Source organism: Moschus berezovskii, chromosome 2, assembly GCF_049115385.1.
Source record: "Moschus berezovskii isolate FMDL1 chromosome 2, NW_MosBer_1.0, whole genome shotgun sequence".
In the NCBI taxonomy this organism is placed as follows: Eukaryota; Metazoa; Chordata; class Mammalia; order Artiodactyla; family Moschidae; genus Moschus; species Moschus berezovskii.
The window spans coordinates 1085564-1103080 of NC_142461.1; the positions used below are offsets into that span (position 1 = coordinate 1085564).

Sequence of the window (17517 nt, forward strand, 5' to 3'; positions counted from 1 at the left end):
AACCACTGGGGGCCCCCTCTCCAGTGGTGAGGACTCAGCATCGCGTGGTACAGCGGACGCTAGGAAAGGTGGCCGTTGGTTGGGCAACGGCCTCCAGTACCAGGTCCACCTTACACGCCAGGGGAGGGCTTCCCTGTCGGCCCCAAGCCGCCCTGACCCCGGAGGAGAAGGAGGCTGGGCCAGGAGAGAAACCTGGTTCACAGAGGGAGCCTGCCGGGGCCCCACCATCTGTCTTTAGCTCGCGTCTCATCCCTAATCACCTCGTGTCCTCCCTTCGGGACGCAGATGAGTCTCCCTCTCCGGCAGCCAGACTGCGAGGGCCTACCCCGCAGGCTCCTCTCTTTCCCTCACGCACCTCAGCCCCACCGACGTGGTGGTCCTGGGTCCTGCCCCCTGAGAGTGGGATTTCCCAGCGAGAGATGAAAGAGTCAAGGGTCTCTGCAAGGGAAGTGGAGGAACAACCTCGGGGAGGGCTTCAGGGGCGGCCGGAGGCGCGGGGGGACGCATCTCCGTGGTTCCTGCTCCCCTGCCTGCGGCTGCGAAGCCAGTGCTGTGCCAATGTGGAAGCAGGTTGGGGCTCCTCCGCCAGCACGGGAGAGCTCTGCAGGTGGGGAGGAGCCGCCACCGCCTCCCCAGGCCACTCTCATTTAGTCCCGCGGATGCCACTGTGCCCGTGAGGACTGCGGCCTCGTCCAGAGCCTGGGCGCTGGGGCCAGGCTGCCAGGGCGTGCTCTTAGCTCTGCCACTGCCGGTCTGAGACCTTGAGCGGATTGCTTAAGCTCTCTGAACCTTACTCTCCTCCTGGTAGAACAGGCATAGTGACAGCACCCACGTCAAGGTGCTGCTGTGAGCAGAGTGGCAGACCTGAGTAGGAGCCTGGCAGGGGGCCTGGCACCCCCTCAAGCAATAGCCGTGTGGCGGGGAAGCTGTAACCTGAAGTAAGTTGCCTGAGCAAGCGAAAAAGGCAGGGGCGTTGCTCTCTGAGGCCTTGACTGTCCCGCCACCTTCCGAGTCCCTTGCCTGCCTTCCCAGCTGATTTATTTACCTGTGCAGGTCTTAGTTGCAGCAAGTGGGATGTGGTTCCCTGACCAGGAATCTAACCTGGGCCCTGCATTGGGAACGCGGCATCTTCACCACTAGACCACCAGGGAAGTCCCTTGCCTGCTTTATTTTTTTTCTGATGATAAATGTTTTTTAGATTAAGCTGGACACAGAAGATACTGAAAGTGAAGTGAAAGTCTCTCAGTCATGTCCGACTCTTTGCGACCCATGGACTGTCCATGGAACTCTCCAGGCCAGAACACTGGAGTGGGTGGCTGTTCCCTTCTCCAGGGGATCTTCCCAACCCAGGGATCGAACCCAGGTCTCCTGCATTGCAGGCAGATTCTTTACCAACTGAGCCACAAGGAAAGCCCAAGAATACTGGAGTGGGTAGCCTATCCCTTCTCCAGGGGATCTTCCCAACCCAGGGGTCGAACCTGGGTCACCTGCATTGCCGGCGGGTTCTTTACCAGCTGAGCTACCAGAGAAGCTGAGCTACCATAAGAAGCTGGGTGACAGCAAAGCCTTCATTGAGACAACAGGCATGGCAGAAACCAAAGCAACCATGTGAAGCAATTATCCTTCAATTAAATAAAAAACGAGAAAAGCCAACAGGTATAAGCACTGGCTGCTCCCTGGAGGGCGGGCAGTGGCATCTCCCGTTTGCCCACCACAGTGTGCCAGCGGTTACTCCCTTACAAGCTGAAGCTGAACCCAGTATTGGGCAGGTTTACACGAGGCTCAGAGTGGAAGGGGGCTGAACTCTGTTGCTCCAAGTCTGTCCCCATCAGTCTAGGCACCAGACCTGGGTCTCCTCCTTCCCTGCCCTCTCTTGTTAGGTGAGTGGCAAGGATCTGAGGTGGTTGCTGATACGATCTCAGGGTTCAGGGGTTACCCTTGGAATTCCTAGAGAGGAATATGTGCTTGGAAAACCCCAAGAGTGTTATCAGCGCTCATCAGCTGTGTGTGTGTCGTGAACCAGCAGATACAAAGAAAGGGCAATCAGTAACTCCCTGGAGTGAGCTGTCGTTGAAGGGTTTAAGGCCAACAGCAAAGTTAGTTCCGTAGTTTCTTTTTTGAATGCTTTCTGGGTCTCTAAATGAGTCTCAGCATCCTGAGAAACAGCATCTCAGTGTTAATTATCTCAATCTGAAACATCTTCATCACAGAAATGATAGCCGCCCCGGGCCGTTCCCAGGGCCTGGGCGAGCAGAGACCTGAGCGGGTGTGGACAGGGCGCTGTTCAGGAAGGAGCTTTGGTGTGAGCGATCGGCCCGGGGCAGCACAGTGAGTGTACCTGTTGCCTATTTTGTAAACAGTCTATTTATTTCCGTTGGCTGTGCTGGCCTTTCTTCTGGGAGTAGGCCTCTCTCCAGCTGCAGCGCGTGGGCCCTTCGTTGTGGTGCGTTCTCTTGTTGCAGAGCACGGACTCTCGGGTGCGCAGACGTCAGTAGCTGCGGCGCGTGGGCTCAGCCGTTGCCTCTCCTGGGCCCTAGAGCACAGGCTCAGTAGGTGTGGCTCACGGGCTCAGTTGCCCCACAGTGTGTGGGATCTTCCCGGACCAGGGACTGAACCAGCGTCTCCTGCACTGGCAGGCAGATTCTTTACCACTGAGCCGCCAGGGAGGCCTGCGTATTGCTTGCTTCTCATTTCTATTCCCTTGACACGTTTCTCAAGGGATTCCAGACTACTTCGAAAAAGGAAGCAAAAAGGTGACTAAAAAATAAAGAAAAATAAAAGACCTCAAAGCAGGAAAAATCTCAGACATAAAGGCTGTGGGAAAGGACAAGCGTATCTATGACCATGAGGATCGAACTAGTACTTTTGGTTAAGCTCATAGTTAGACTCTGAGCTTCCTAGCAGCCCATGCAAGAAGGGAACCAGAGCTGGGCATCTACTTCTCATTATTAGGAGGAAGGCGGCATGTGAAACAAGTCGTGCCACACATGGACGGGGCAGCATCAGTGTCCTCAGCCACCTCACAACTCTGCTGAGAGACTGCCTGGGGCGGGGCCTCTGCCTGCTCGTCTGTAAACTGTCAACAGTGCTGGCCTTTGGGGTGGTTTGAGGGCTGGGCCAGCTCCTGGCAGACAGTAAGCATCCAACCAACATTTATTCTTTACTTTCTGTTCCCCCTCATTCCCCACAGGATGAATGCCTTACTATAGTTATTGGTTTCTTATTGTACAGCTGTTTAATCCTCATTTTATTCTATTTAATCCTGCTTTATTATATTTTTATCGGACTATAATTACTTTACAGTGCTGTGTTAGTTTCTGCTGTACAGCGGGAATCAGCCCACTGTTGTTTGGTTGCTAAGTGGAGTCTGACTCTTTGCAACTCCATGGACTCTAGCCCACAAGGCTCCCCGGTCCATGGGGATTCCCAGGCAAGAATACAGCCAGGAGTTGTCGTTTCCTTCTCCAGGGGATCTTCCCGACCCAGGGATCAAGCCACATCTCCTGTCTGGCACGCGGGCTTTTCACTGCTGAGCCACCAGGGCAGCCTGTGAGTCAGGTATGTGTCCGTGCACCCCTCCCTTCTGAGCACTCCTGTGGCCCCACTCTGCGCTGCTTCATATAAGCACAGCCAACCCTACTCTGTATCCAGCTCAGTGGCAGGTTCTGAGGAGATAGCAGTGAATGAGCAGGTGTGAACCCTCCCTTTAGGAGGCTCACAGGTTAGCAGAGAGGCGAGGCAGACAGGCAAGGCGAACAGGGCAGGATAAGTTCAGTTATGAGGGCATAATAACAGCTATGATGACTTCCATAGTTCCGTGTTATGCCCAAGCTAAGCACTGTACTTGACCGGAATAGCATGAGAAAGGAAACCTATAGACACAGCAGTGAACTCATAAATGGAAAAAAAATTGTCAGTAAAACTCTTAGCAACTGCATTCAAAAAGGAGGATAAGGGTCAGATTATACACTATCAGATCAAAATAAATGGGTCCCAAGAATGCAAGCTTCATCTCAGAAAGTCAGTTTGGTAGATTAATAGAGCAAAGAAGAAAATACACAATTGTCTCAATAAATTAGAAAAAAACTTCCATTTATGATTTTAAAATAAAACTTTAAGAATAGAAAGGAACTTCCTTAACCCGATAAAGCATTTCTACCAGAGTGGTTCTCAGAGGGCATCAGCATGGCCAGGGAACTTGTCTGAGATGGAAACCCTCAGGCCTCATCCAGGCTTACTGAATCTGAAACCCTGGGGGGCTGGGGTCAGGGAGAAGTCTGGGTTTTAATAAGCCTTCCAGGTAACTCTAGTGGTAGAGCTTGACAACCACTGATCTACAAAAAACCCACATCAAAAACTATACTTAATGATGAAATGTTGAAACCGTTCCTTCTAGGTACAGAACAGGGTAAGAGTGTCCACAATCATTAGTTTTATTCAACATTCAACAGAAAGCTCTTGCAGTACAGTAAGGCAGGGGAAAGAAATAAAAGGTTCAAGGTTTGGAAAGAATGATTTCCTGTGTAGAAATCCAAAGGAGTCTATAAGCTATAAGTGGGGAGAGAGGTGTGCTCACACAGTTTCAAGGGTGCTAAAGACTTTATTCCTCAGCCTGGGTGGGGTGGACATGATGTTTGCTCCGTTGTTCACCCTTAAAATGGCTGCACGTTACACCCTCCTCTGAATGCATGATACACTCTGCAATTTGCAGAAGTGCACACAGATAGAGGCGACCGCAGAAAGCACGCCTGCGTGGCTCAAGTTCACCCACACGGAACCAGGAACCAGGGCAGAGCCCTGCCTCTGGCAGCAGATGGCAGAGGACCTGCCAACCTCGGGAAGGGCAGCTGAGGGTGGGCGGCCAGGAGTCCAGCTGCTCTGGAGCTCAGGGAAGAGGAGGGTGCCCACACGTGGGCCACCAGACTGTAATCACGGGGCACCTCTCTCCGGAAGAGCTCCTGAGTGCGTGTGGGTGGGGGCAGTGGTCAGAAGGCCTGACTCTCTCTGGGTGGGGAGGGACGGGGAGAGGAATGAAGGGTCACGTCTGTGAACCATCGCACTGTGGGCAAAGCGTTCTACGCGCGTTTTCTGGGTGGAGTGTGGCCCCAGTGTCCTCTGCTCCTTGAAGGGGGCAGACACTCCTGCCTCCTCTGACAGATGCTGCCCGAGCCCTCCACCCCCTGCCGTTCAGCTGACAGAGCTCCAGCCCTGAGGGCTAGCACCTGCTCTCTGCCCGAGGGATCCTCTGAGCACTCGACCCAGGGTGCAGGGAACTCACCCCCAGGAGCGGCCCTTAACCAAGACCAATGGGAGTAGGTGCATTGATGCCCCTTCGGGGGCTCGCTCGGGGCGTGAGCTCCACAGCACTTCCCAGGCTCCCCAGCCGGTCAAGCTCCCAGCACCCACAGGTGGTAACCATGGAAACAGGCTCACTAACACACCCCCCCTGACTCCCCTCCCTGCCTCTCCAGTGGGTGTGGCGCCTCCCAAATAAAGACTTGCACTCAAACTCTTGTCTCGGCTCCTCCTGGGGAAACCAAAGCTACTAACACTGCCCCGGGCCGCTGCCGGGATATGGAGACTGCTCACAGGGAGCCAAGAAAGCAGACTCCTGTCTTGGTTCTGCACCAACTCGACCGTGACCTCAGGCCAGTTATGGCTCTGCCCCGAGCCTCGGTTTCCCCAAATGAAGGGAAGCTAAGGGCATCTCTGTCGGTTCCTTTAAATGCTCAAAAGAGAAAGTGACCCCATAAGCATTAAGAACATCTGTCCTTAATCAGCTAAATGCCAGTGTACAATAAAAACAACCCCCTGTCATATTCTCAAAATGACAAAATTATGATGCTAGAGAACGTACAGCTGTTGCCAGGGGTTTGGGAAGGTGGAGGGGTCGGGGGGGCGGGTGTGGCTGAAGAGATGGCATCAAGGGAAGGAACAGTCTAGATGTTAGCTAGAGTAATCTGCTGTGTCATAAAATGACGCCGAACACACACAGATTGAACCCATGTCAGTTTCCTGTTTTGGTATTATATTTTCACAAGATGTGGGGCAAACTTGTTTAAGAGTAAATGGGGCTTCTCTGTAATACCTTTGCAACTTCCTGTGAACCTTCTATTTCAAATAAAAAGCTTAAAGAAGTAAAAAAGAGAAAGAACACCTGCCCGAAAGGCTGTGTGGTATCACATATATGTGGAATCGAAAAAATGGAAAAAAATTTTAGTTCACAGAAATGGAGACCAGAATGGCGGTGGCCAGAGATCAGATGAGGAGAAAATAGTGATTTAAGTTAAAATCAAAACAGAGTGATTAAATCTACTAAATCAAAATAGAGCGATTTGAGTACAAATTTTCAGTTGTGAGAAGAACATTTCTGAGGTACGTACAGCATGGTGACTGCGGTTAATCATACAGCATTGCACATTTAAAGGCTGTGAGAGTAGACTGTAAGGCTCCTCCCACACACCCATATACACAGAGTATCAAGCATCAGCTGTGGGAAGTGATGAATGTACTAATTATCTTGAGCTTTGTAATCACTCTACAGTGTATGCACATATCAATCATCATGTTGAACACTTTAAATGTTCACAGTTATCTTGCCAACTGCTGCTCAACACAGTTTAAGATAAGGGTGATAAAAAGGAACACCTCTCCTAAATTACATGGTCTGTGGTGGTTAATTTTATGTGTCAACTTAGCTAAGCCATGGCACCCAGATATCTGGTCAAACACCAGTCCACATGTTGCTGAGCAGTATTTTTAGCTGAGATTAATATTGCAGATCACCCTCTGTAATGTGGGTGAGTCTCGTCCAATCAGTTGAAGGCCTTAACAGACTGCTGCTGCTGCTAAGTCGCTTCAGTCGTGTCCGACTCTTGTGTGACCCTATGGACGGCAGCCCACCAGGCTCCTCTGTCCAGGGGATTCTCTAGGCAAGAATATGGGAGTGGGTTGCCATTTCCTTCTCTCCTTAACAGACTAGAGGCTAACATCCTCCAATGAAGAGGGAATTCTTCTAGTGGACTGCCTTCAAACTCAAGCCACGACATCTGCTCTTCCTTGGGGCTCTTTCCTGCTTGCCCTGAAGATTTGGGACTCACTAGCTTCCAGTCACATGAGCTGACTCCTTAAAATTTCTCCTGTGTGAACACAGTGTGTTATGCATGCTCAGTAGCTTCAGTCCTGTCTGACTCTCTGAGACCCCATGGACTGTAGCCCACCAGGCTCCTCTGTCCTGGGATTCTCAAGGCAAGAATACTGGAGTGGGTTTCCATGCCTTCCTCCAGGGGATCTTCCCGACCTAGGCACCAAACCCACGTCTCCTGCATCACAGGCGGGTTCTTGACCGCTGAGCCACTGGGGCAGCCGTATATAGGCATTCTGAGAGAGAGGTCTCCTGTTGGTTCTGTGCCTTTGACTTTTGTCTGATGTTCCTTGAAGGCAAGAACCCTTCTGTTTCTGTGTCCCAAACACCTGGCACAATACCAGGTGCAGAAGTGTACTCAGACGTCTTTGAACGAATCTCAATTAGTAGACCAACGGGCCTGGGGTCTTTTATTTTCCCTCCTAATTGGCCAGTAGAGCCTTGTGGTTAAAGCTTTGCCATCAGCTCGATATGGGTTCAGATCCTGATTACCATCAGTGTATGATCTTGTTTGAGCCCTTTAACCTCTTTGAGCCTCAGTTTATTTGCCTACAGGACGAGGGTGACAAGCCCTTCCTCCTGGGGTTGATATGAGGATCACTTGAGGTGATGTGTGTCAAAGGTTTACCTGGAGCCTGCCCGGAGCCCAGGACTTGCTAGTCGATGCTGTTAGTTGGGCACACAGTACTAGAAAATTCTCTGCACAAAGGCAGTCAAGAAAGCATGTGTTGGGATATCACACTTGAAAGCAGGACATCCCAGAAAAATCGAAGGTTTCCCCCTTCAACGAGGGAAGAGGACCTGGCACATAGCAAATGCCTCACACCTGAGTGAAAGGGTCACGCACAAGTGCCATGAAGCAGCCAGTGGAGGCCCCGCTCAGTGAGAGACGGGGCAGGAGCCCTGGGTGTGAAGCCGAGGGTCAAGCCCAGGCTTCACCCTCCTCTGTGAGGCTTGAGCCTTGGATTTCACAGGACCAAGAGGTCTGACCTTGCTGCACTCGCAGAGTCCTTGAGCAGCAGCTGGAAATGCCTGGGCAGCCCCTCCTGGTGAGCGGGCCGCACAGTGAGGTCTGGAGCAACCAGGAGGGAGCACGGTCCCCAAGCAGGAAGGCTGCGCCCAGACCTCCACGACCTGTCCCTAGCCCCGCCTGCCGGCTTCCCAGCTGGGAGTCAAGCCACTGAACAAACAAATCCCAGGCAAGCTGGCCCCCCAAGCCTGGCTGAGAGGAACGTGAGGTGTCCGTGTTATTTTAAACTGGCTCTAGGTTCAAGTTTGCATAGCAGTGTTATTTTAATGCAGCTCCAGTTTCAACCTGCAAGTTGCTGCTGGAGAAAGACAGTCACAGTCTACCCAGAAAAAGCAAAGCTCTGGATTCGACAGCTTGCCCACAGGGCCCCGGCTCCTGGCTCTGGCCCTTTCCCTCCCTAAGCTCCTGCCTGATCAAAAGTGCTCTAAAACAAGAGCATGAATAGCAGACAAGCAAGATGACAAGCATCTGGAACATTTCTCAGTCTCATTAGGAACTAAACACAAAATACAGACATCAAAATAGCAGAAATGAAAACAAAAACACAAGTTGCTGGGAAGGCCAGGAAGAAGCAAGCATTCATGTGAACTGCTTACAGAGCTGTGAGTTTATATTACCCTTTGGGAAACAGTTTTAAATATTAGGAACGCCGTCTTCCAAAAAATAAACAAGGTAGTGATCCTATTCAGAGATAAATGTCTATTTTTTGATTCATAGTAACAAAAACCGAGAATCATGCTTGCTTAAAATGTAAAGGCATTTGGGAATGGATAGGAAAATTGTGGCCCTTTCGTTTGATGGAGGCTGTGAAACCACCGCCACGTGAAACCTGCAAGGTCTCTACAAAGATAGGATGAATACCTTTGAGTGAAAAAGTCTGGCTACAAAAGGAAGTGACCTGTGAAACGACTGAACACATCAGTCGGGGTGGCTGCAGTCAGCATTACCTATGGAAATGGTTTCAGTTGGGCACAACTTACTTTGAACACATTTTAAAAATTTTCAATGTATGAAAGAAGAGGGAACAAACAGATTTAACTGCACAAGATGGAAAGCTGCCAGCGTCCTGTAAAGCGAAAAGAGCTGTGCAACAGTAGTTTGGCCTTAATCCAGTCATTTAAATGCTCTAGAAGAAATTCTAGAAGAATCCACACTTATCTGATAACAGAGGTTACCAGTGGAGAGTGGAACAAGGAGACGTGAATGAGGAGGAATTTCTCTTTCTACTTAAAAAAATAATATTACCTTTGGGATAAGGACTGAACATTTTTTTAAAAAATTATATAAGAACAGAAAAGAATCCATAAGATATGAGATTTAAAATTCTGTATATAAAATATAGAAGGAAATAAAATTACGCGACAGAAATGGGGCTGCAAAGAGTTGGACACAACAGCAACTGAACAGCAAAAGTGACTGATGGAATCAGGGAGTTATTTTTATTTGTGTTTCCTCCAACTCGCCTTTCCCCCCGCAGACTTGTTATTATCAGCCACTTGTAGTAAGAAGGGGGAAATGTCCCATAAATGTTTTTAAAAGGACACTGTGGAACTCAGTAACCCTACCATGTGAAATATGAAGTCTTCTCTGGGGAGTATCCATCAGCAGGATACAAAGCTCCAACCCTGGAGGCATTCTGAGTTTCCTCCAGCAGCTACAGACAGAATCTTCACTATGGGGGTGGAGGAAATGTCTACTTTGAACTCTCAAACAATGAGCTGGTTGCTTTCCCCAAAGATGAAAAGAATTGGCCCTTGGAATGAATCCCTGCCAAAGCGGGGAAGCCTCCTCCCACAAAGAGGGAGGTGGACCTGAGCCCTCACCCTCCACCATCCAGGGCAGGTAGTGGTGGAGGGAACACGGCGTGGGCTCTGAGCCTGCCTGGGCCCACACCCCTGTTCAGACCCCTGGCAGTCCAGACAAACGCCTGCGATCTGCATGGCCCAACTGGATGAAGTGTAAATGGCTGAACACCAGAGACGAGGATGAAAGCATTTGGAATTCAACCAGGCAGCAAAGCAATTAGTTAAAAAAAGTTAGCCTCAGTCCCGTAGAGGATTCCAGACTCAAAGCAAAGGAAAGAATTGCCTTGATGGCATAGCTTGAATTCGGGAAGTCGTTTCCGCTCCGAGTGACATGGGTGTGGGGCTCTCTGTTGTCACGGTGGCTAAAAACCACAGGCCCACGGCTCTTCCGTGGCCAGGGGAGGGTCGCGTTACGTTTCAGGTTCCTGCCTCCAAAATGCGTCTAGTCGATGTTTTCTTGAGATAATAAAACTGCTCCTTTATTTTACAGGAGGCCAGTGGAGGACGCAGGGCTGTCACGACTGCCCGTTCACACACGGGGCCGGGGTGGAGTGATGACAAAGCGCACTTGTGTCTCCCGACCAGGATGGTGTCGGCTGATACCAGAATCCCCACCATCGTCTCCCATGACAAGAGAAGAACTCAAAGTGCTATCAGTTCAGTTCAGTTCAGTCGCTCAATCGTGTCCGACTCTTTGCAACCCCATGGACTGCAGCACTCCAGGCTTCCCTGTCCTTCTCATCTCCTGAAACTTGCTCAAATTCATGTCCATCGAGTCGGTGATGCCATCCAGCCATCTCATCCTCTGCCATCCCCGTCTCCTCCCGCCCCCAATCCCTCCCAGCATCAGAGTCTTTTCCAATGAGTCAACTCGTCGCATGAGGTGGCCAAAGTATTGGAGTTTGAGCTTCAGCATCAGTCCTTCCAATGAACACCCAAGACTGAGCTCCCTTAGAATGGACTGGCTGGATCTCCTTGCAGTCCAAGGGACTCTCAAGAGTCTTCTCCAGCACCACAGTTCAAAAGCATCAATTCTTTGGTGATCAGCTTGCTATAGATAAATCAAAATAATGAAATCCTCAAAAATTGAAGTAACCCTCATGAAGGCAGGGAAAACAAAACAGAAGCAAACAAATAATAAAATGACAAATTTCAGCCCTAATATATCAATAACAACATTAAATATTAATGTTCTAAATGTACCAATTAAAAGACAGAGATTAGGAGAATAAACTTTAAAACTATATACTGTCTACAAGAAACTTACTTCAAACATGAAAATTACTAGGTTGAAAAACAAAAGAATGGAAAAGACATACCATGCAAATACTAACCAAAAGAAAACTGGAAATAGCTTTATTAATATCAGATAATGTAGACTTTGGGCTTCCCAGGTGGCTCAGTGGTGAAGAATCTGTCGGTCTGATGAAGGAGACTCAGGAGACTTGGGTTCAATCTCTGGGTTGGGAAGATCTCCTGGAGGAGGAAGTGGCAACCCACTCCAGCATTCTTGCCTGTAAAACCCCATGGACGGAGGAGCCTGGAGGGATACAGTCCATGGGATCGCAGAGTCAGACGCGACCGAGCATGCATGCACAAGGCAGACTTGAGAGCAGGAAACTTGCAAGGAGCAGAGAGGGACGTAAGACAACGGCAGAAGACCCAGTCCACCAGAAAACAGCAAGCCCACATGCGTGTGCTCCGAACAACAGCACTGCACAGAACTGCAGGGAGAGGTAGACAACTTCACAGTAATAACTGGAAACTTCAACACGCCTCTCGCAACACTGGAGAGAACAACTAGATGACAAAAATGCAGAAGAACTAAAAAGCTCCATAACAGAACTGAACTGGCATTCATAGAACACTCTACCCGAGAACAAAGCTAGTGGAGCTGATGGAATTCCAGCTGAGCTATTTCAAATCCTAAAAGATGATGCTGTGAAAGTGCTGCACTCAATGTGCCAGCAAATTTGGAAAACTCAACAGGGGCCCACAAGACTGGAAAAATCAGTTTTCATTCCCATCCCAAAGAAAGGCAATGCCAAAGAATGCTCAAACTACCACACGATTGCACTCAACTCACACGCTAGCAAAGTCATGCTCAAAATTCTCCAAGCCAGGCTTCAATAATACGTGAACCGTGAACTTCCAGATGTTCAAGCTGGTTTCAGAAAAGGCAGCGGAACCAGAGATCAAATTGCCAACATCCGGTGGATCATGGAAAAAGCAAGAGAGTTCCAGAAAAACATCTATTTCTGCTTTATTGACTATGCCAAAGACTCTGACTGTGGATCACAACAGGCTGTGGAAAATCCTGAAAGAGGTGGGGATACCAGACCACCTGACCTGCCTCTTGAGAAACCTGTATGCAGGTCAAGAAGCAACAGTTAGAACTGGACGTGGAACAACAGACTGGTTCCAAATAGGAAAAGGAGCGCGTCAAGGCTGTATATTGTCACCCTGCTTATTTAACTTATATGCAGGGTACATCATGAGGAACGCTGGGCTGGAAGAAGCACAAGCTGGAATCAAGACTGCCGGGAGAAATATCAGTAACCTCAGATATGCAGATGACACCACCCTTATGGCAGAAAGTGAAGAGGAACTAAAAAGCCTCTTGATGAAAGTGAAAGAGGAGAGTGAAAAAGCTGACTTAAACCTCAACATTCAGAAAACTAAGATCATGGCATCCGGTCCCATCACTTCATGGCAAATAGGGGGGGAAATAATGGAAACAGTGAGACTTTATCTGGGGGCTCCACAATCAGTGCAGATGGTGACTGCAGCCATGAAGGTAAAAGATGCTTGCTTGCTCCTTGGAAGAAAAGCTAATAAGCTAGACAGCATATTAAAAAGCAGAGACATTACTTTGCCAACAAAGGTCCGTCTAGTCAAGGCTATGGTTTTCCAGTAGTCACGTATGGATGTGAGAGTTGAACTATAAAGAAAGTTGAGCACTGAAGAATTGATGCTTTTGAACTGTGGTGTCGGAGAAGACTCTTGAGAGTCCCTTGGACTGCAAGGAGATCAAACCAGTCCATCCTAAAGGAATCAGTCCTGAATATTCACTGAAAGGACTGATGCTAAAGCTGAGACTCCAATACTTTGTCCACTTGATGCAAAGAACTGACTCATTGGAAACGACCCTGACTCTGGGAAAGATTGAAGGTGGGAGGAGAAGGGGATGACAGAGGATGAGATGGTTGGATGGCATCACCGACTCGACGGACGTTAGTTTGAGCGAGCTCCGGGAGTTGGTGACGGACAGGGAGGCCTGGTGTGCTACAGTCCATGGCTCACAAAGAATTGGACACAACTGAGCAACTGAACTGAACTAACTGACTCCCAATTCACGTGTTAAAGCCTCGATGGTCCCATCTATAATGGGGGCATCACTATAGGACCTACTTCATGGGGATGTTGGCAGGAAGCAGGATTGGAACTCAGGCCTGACTAATCCCACAGTCCTGCTCTTAATTAATGAGAAATGCTTTGTTTCAAAGCCAGAGAAAATAAACAAAAAAACTTCCATGTATGTTAAAGAGACGTTTCTCCAAAGATATACAGATGGTCAAAAGACACATGAAAAGAAGTTCAACAGCGCTCACTACTAGAGAAATGCAAATCAAAACTATAGGGAAGTATCACCTCATAGCAGTCACAATGGTTGTAATCAAAAAGTCTACAAACAGTAAATGCTGGAGAGGGTGTGGAGCAAGGAAAGTCTCCTACGCTGTTGGTGGGAATATAAATCGGTTCAGCCACTATGGAGAATAGTATGGAGGCTGCTGAAAATAAAACTGAAAATAGAGCTACCAGAAAACCATAATTCGGAAAGATATGTGTACCCTAATACTTGTCGCAGCACTATTTACAACAGCAAGGACACGGAAGTAACCGAAATGGCCATTGACAGAGCAGCAAAGAAGATGTGGTGTGTACACAGATGTACACACGATGGAGCAGTGCTCAGCCATACGAAGGATGGAATAATGCCATTTGCAGCGACATGGGTTGGCCTAGAGATTGTCAAAATGAGCAAAGTCAGACAGAGAAAGACAGATACATGACATCGCTTACATGCAGAATCTTAAAGAACGGGACAAACGGATGTATTTACGAGACAGAAGCAGAGTCACAGATGCAGAAAACAGACATGGTTGCCGAGGGGGGAGGAGGGAAGAGTCAACGGAACTGACGTACACATACGACCATGTGTAAAGCACGCAACTGTTAATAATAAGAAGCTACATGTGGCAGAACCTACCATAAATGCAGGGAGCTCGACACAGTACTCTGTGATGACCGACATGGGGATAGACCCCAAAGGGGAGCGGATGCGTGCGTACGCATAGCTGCTTCACCTTGTGTACCGCAGGAGCGGATCCAGGGTGCTTCAGTAGAGACTCTGCTGACTCCAGGTCCCCGAGCACACCTCCTCTGGGTGTCGGCTCCGGGACCCGCCCCGCCACCCCTCAGCTGGGGGCAGGAGGTGAATGTTGCGCCCAGAGTTCACAGCCCGGCTCTGCCACGTTCTAGCTGTGAAATCGCTCCGTGACTGTTTCTTCCTCTGGAAAGTGGGCATGTTGAAGGTGCCGACCTCAGAGAGCCTCTGGGAGGGTGAAGTGAGGGGATTACTGTAGCCGCCTCACAGGCCGGCCTTAGTGAGTTTTTCCACGCGAAGGCCAGAGAAAGATACCCCGCACACCCAGGAGAAGACCCAGGGGACTGAGCCGTCACGGGGGTGACTCAGCCTGGGCTGACTTGTCCCAAGCCTGGTTAGACATTTTTTTAATCCCTTTATTTGATTGTTTCTTTTTAATCAGAGTGTAATTGCCTTACCCTGGTGGCTCAGAGGTTAAAGCGTCTGCCTCCAATGCGGGAGACCCGGGTTCGATCCCTGGGTCAGGAAGATCCCCTGGAGAAGGAAACGGTAACCCACTCCAGTATTCTTGTCTGGAGAATCCCATGGACGGAGAAGCCTGGTAGGCTACAGTCCACGGGGTCGCAAAGAGTCGGACACGACTGAGCAACTGAACAGAACAGAATTGCCTTACAAAGTTGTGTTCGTGTCTGCGGTACAGCAAAGAGCATCAGCTGCGCACACACCCTCTCCCTCCGGAGCCTTCTTCCTGCTATCCCCTCGTCCTGCCCGGGCCGTCACAGAGCACCGAGCTGAGCTCCCGGCGTCTGCGGCAGCCTCCACCAGCCGTCCGCGTGACTCACGGCCCGTGAACGCCAGTCTCCCCTCCATCTGCCCCCACGCCGCCCCCTCTGCTGCGTCCACGTGTCCGCGCCTCTATCCCCGCCTGCAAGCAGGGCCATCAGTCTCATCTTCCCAGATCCTACATGCACGCGTTCCTGTACGAGTTTGTCTTTCCCGGTTCCTCTTTGAAGGTGTAGCCCCGTCTGAGACCTCAGCCTCGCCTTCTCTCTGGTACCCTGTTTGGAACAGAGAGGCGAGTCTGGATGGACCCAGCTGTCCCCGGCTCCGGGGGGGGTGGGGGGGGATGAGCCCTCAGACACACACCCCCGCTCGCAGGCTCCCGAAACCCTCAGCTCTCGCCAGGACCCTGACCGAGCCAGCCTTCCAGCGGTCCTGGCATCAGTGCAAACCAGGTCCCCAGGCAGGCTCCCGAAACCCTCAGCTCTCGCCGGGACCCTAACTGAGCCAGCCCTCCAGCCGTCCTGGCATCAGTGCCAAACCAGGTCCCGGTCCTGGGGACAGCTCCAGGACAGAGGAGGGGCCGAGGAGACACCGCTGGCCCCAAGGAGGAGGGGCCGAGCCGCTGGGCCACAGACGCTGACTCACGGCCTCCTCCGGGTGCTGGGCAAATAAAGGAAGCAGCCCCGGGGCTTCCTGCAGCCGCAGGGACCTGCCAGCTAGGGATGGCCTGGGGCATGGTGGTCCACGTGGCCCCGGGGCAGCCCACCCATGCCGTGTGTGTGCTGGGCACCGAGATGCAACTGGATGTCTACAGGTGAGCAGGGGACGCTCTGGGGCTGTGGATGAACGGGTTCTGCTGCCACACAGGGGGGTTGGCTCAAGCTTCAGGCTCCAGCCTCTGCGGCCACTGCCGGGGGGAAGCCGGAGAGCCAAGATCCAAGTGGCCCTGGGATTCTCCTGGACTGAAGGCAGCGGTTCATCGCCATAGACGAGCGGGGCTTCCCCAGGACCTCACTGCAAAGGAAATCCAGCAGGGCAAGCAGAACCACATCCCTTCACGCTTGAGGCCATGAAGCGCAGACAGGGTCTGTGACTTGCCTAAGGTCACACAGTGTGCAGATCCTGGAAGCCAGTCCGGCCTCCGGATTTCATGGCCCAGGCCAGCTTCCCCTTGCAGCATGCTGCCTTGCACATTGCACTCAAGCCTCCCTCCGTGGGTGTGTGACAGCACGGGTGTGATGAGACAGGTTCTGGCATGGAGCAGCGGGGGCGGAGACCTGGCCCTGCGCTTGGTTAGCTGAGACGCCTTGGGCCACCGAGCCTCAGTTTCTCCATCTGTGAAATGGGGATTGTGCCCACTTTGTGGGTGCTTGCAGGGAGTGAGTGTGGGAAACCCGACAGTGTTTGTTTAGTACTTACCGGCGCTGGACCAGCCCCAGGAGCTGTTCTTTTGTTCCTTCATTCCTTCGACAAATGCTAATGGAGCCTTATTGTGTCCAAGCCCACGCCAGGCTCTTGCTGCTAAACAAGGTGGTCTGAGCCGCTCGTGGCGGGCAGGGCTGGTCCACTGCTGCTGTCAGTGGGCACAGTGCCCGCCTTGCCGTCCGCCACCACGGATGAGCATCTGCGCTTCTAGAAGGTGCCCAGAGGACTGTTTGGCACGTTTCCTTGAGTGTTGCTTGACTCCTGAAACGGGGCAGCAGAACCGCAGGAAATGTCTGGGCCTCCTGGGGACATGGAGGCCGGCAGGAGGCCAAGAGGGTGAGGCCTGAGGGGAGAGGAGGCCCACCGTCACCCGCGCCACCTGCTCCGGGGAGTCTGGCCATCGGGGAGGCCTCGAGCCTGGGGTTCCAGCCCCGCTGGCTCACACAGTCATGGCTGACACCCATGTCACGCCTGGCACACACAGCGCAGTCAGCCCCCGTGAGGGAGGCAGCACTGTTCCCATTTTACGGGAGGGGAAGTGTGTCTTCATCATTTACCTTTCAGTTGTCCATTTTTCCTCTATGTTGACTTTTTCTCTGTATTTGCCTTTTTAAAGGAAATTTTCCTGTTCTCTTGAAAAACTGTTACATTTTCCCCATGCATGGAAATTTATGGGCTCTATTTCTATTTTTTTGGTGAATACCTTTACATTTTAATAATAAAATTTTGAAAGTGAAAGTGGCTCAGTCATGTCCGACTCTTTGCCGCCCCGTGGACTGCAGCCCGCCAGGCCCCTCTGTCCATGGGATTCTCCAGGCAGGAACACTGGAGTGGGTTGCCACGCCCTCCTCCAGGGCATCTTTCCAACCCAGGGATCGACCTCAAGTCTCTTATGTCTCCTGCACTGGCAGGTTCTCTACCACCGCGCCACCAGGGAAGCCCG

At 51.0% G+C, this 17517-nt stretch overlaps 1 protein-coding gene and 2 long non-coding RNA genes across 8 annotated transcripts in view; 2 read left to right on the forward strand and 1 right to left on the reverse strand.

The window, feature by feature from the left end:
• Positions 1-2981: 2981 nt before the first annotated feature.
• LOC148778438 (uncharacterized) lies at positions 2982-5431 on the forward strand. The gene is made up of 3 exons (XR_016038624.1): positions 2982-3134; positions 3469-3558; positions 4712-5431. It is a non-coding gene; the product is annotated as an uncharacterized LOC148778438 (long non-coding RNA).
• A 4160-nt stretch (positions 5432-9591) lies between these two features.
• Positions 9592-15713, reverse strand: LOC148778439 (uncharacterized). 3 transcript variants are annotated; one of them, XR_016038976.1, is made up of 5 exons: positions 15513-15713; positions 14825-15424; positions 14347-14594; positions 11314-11519; positions 9592-11030 (listed from the first exon to the last, which is right to left on the reverse strand). It is a non-coding gene; the product is annotated as an uncharacterized LOC148778439 (long non-coding RNA). The 3 variants fall into 3 exon arrangements; XR_016038977.1 differs by having other exon boundaries at positions 14825-15015; positions 15332-15713; XR_016038975.1 differs by having other exon boundaries at positions 14825-15713.
• Positions 15714-15808: 95 nt separating this feature from the next.
• The window catches only part of PADI4 (peptidyl arginine deiminase 4), a 31749-nt gene continuing 30040 nt past the window's right edge, over positions 15809-17517 (forward strand). For all 4 annotated transcript variants that reach the window (XM_088842936.1, XM_088842937.1, XM_088842932.1 and 1 more), the window contains exon 1: positions 15809-15963. In XM_088842936.1, the coding sequence (XP_088699062.1) occupies positions 15872-15963 (92 nt within the window). In that variant the 5' untranslated portion in view covers positions 15809-15871. The remainder of the gene's footprint in view (positions 15964-17517) is intronic.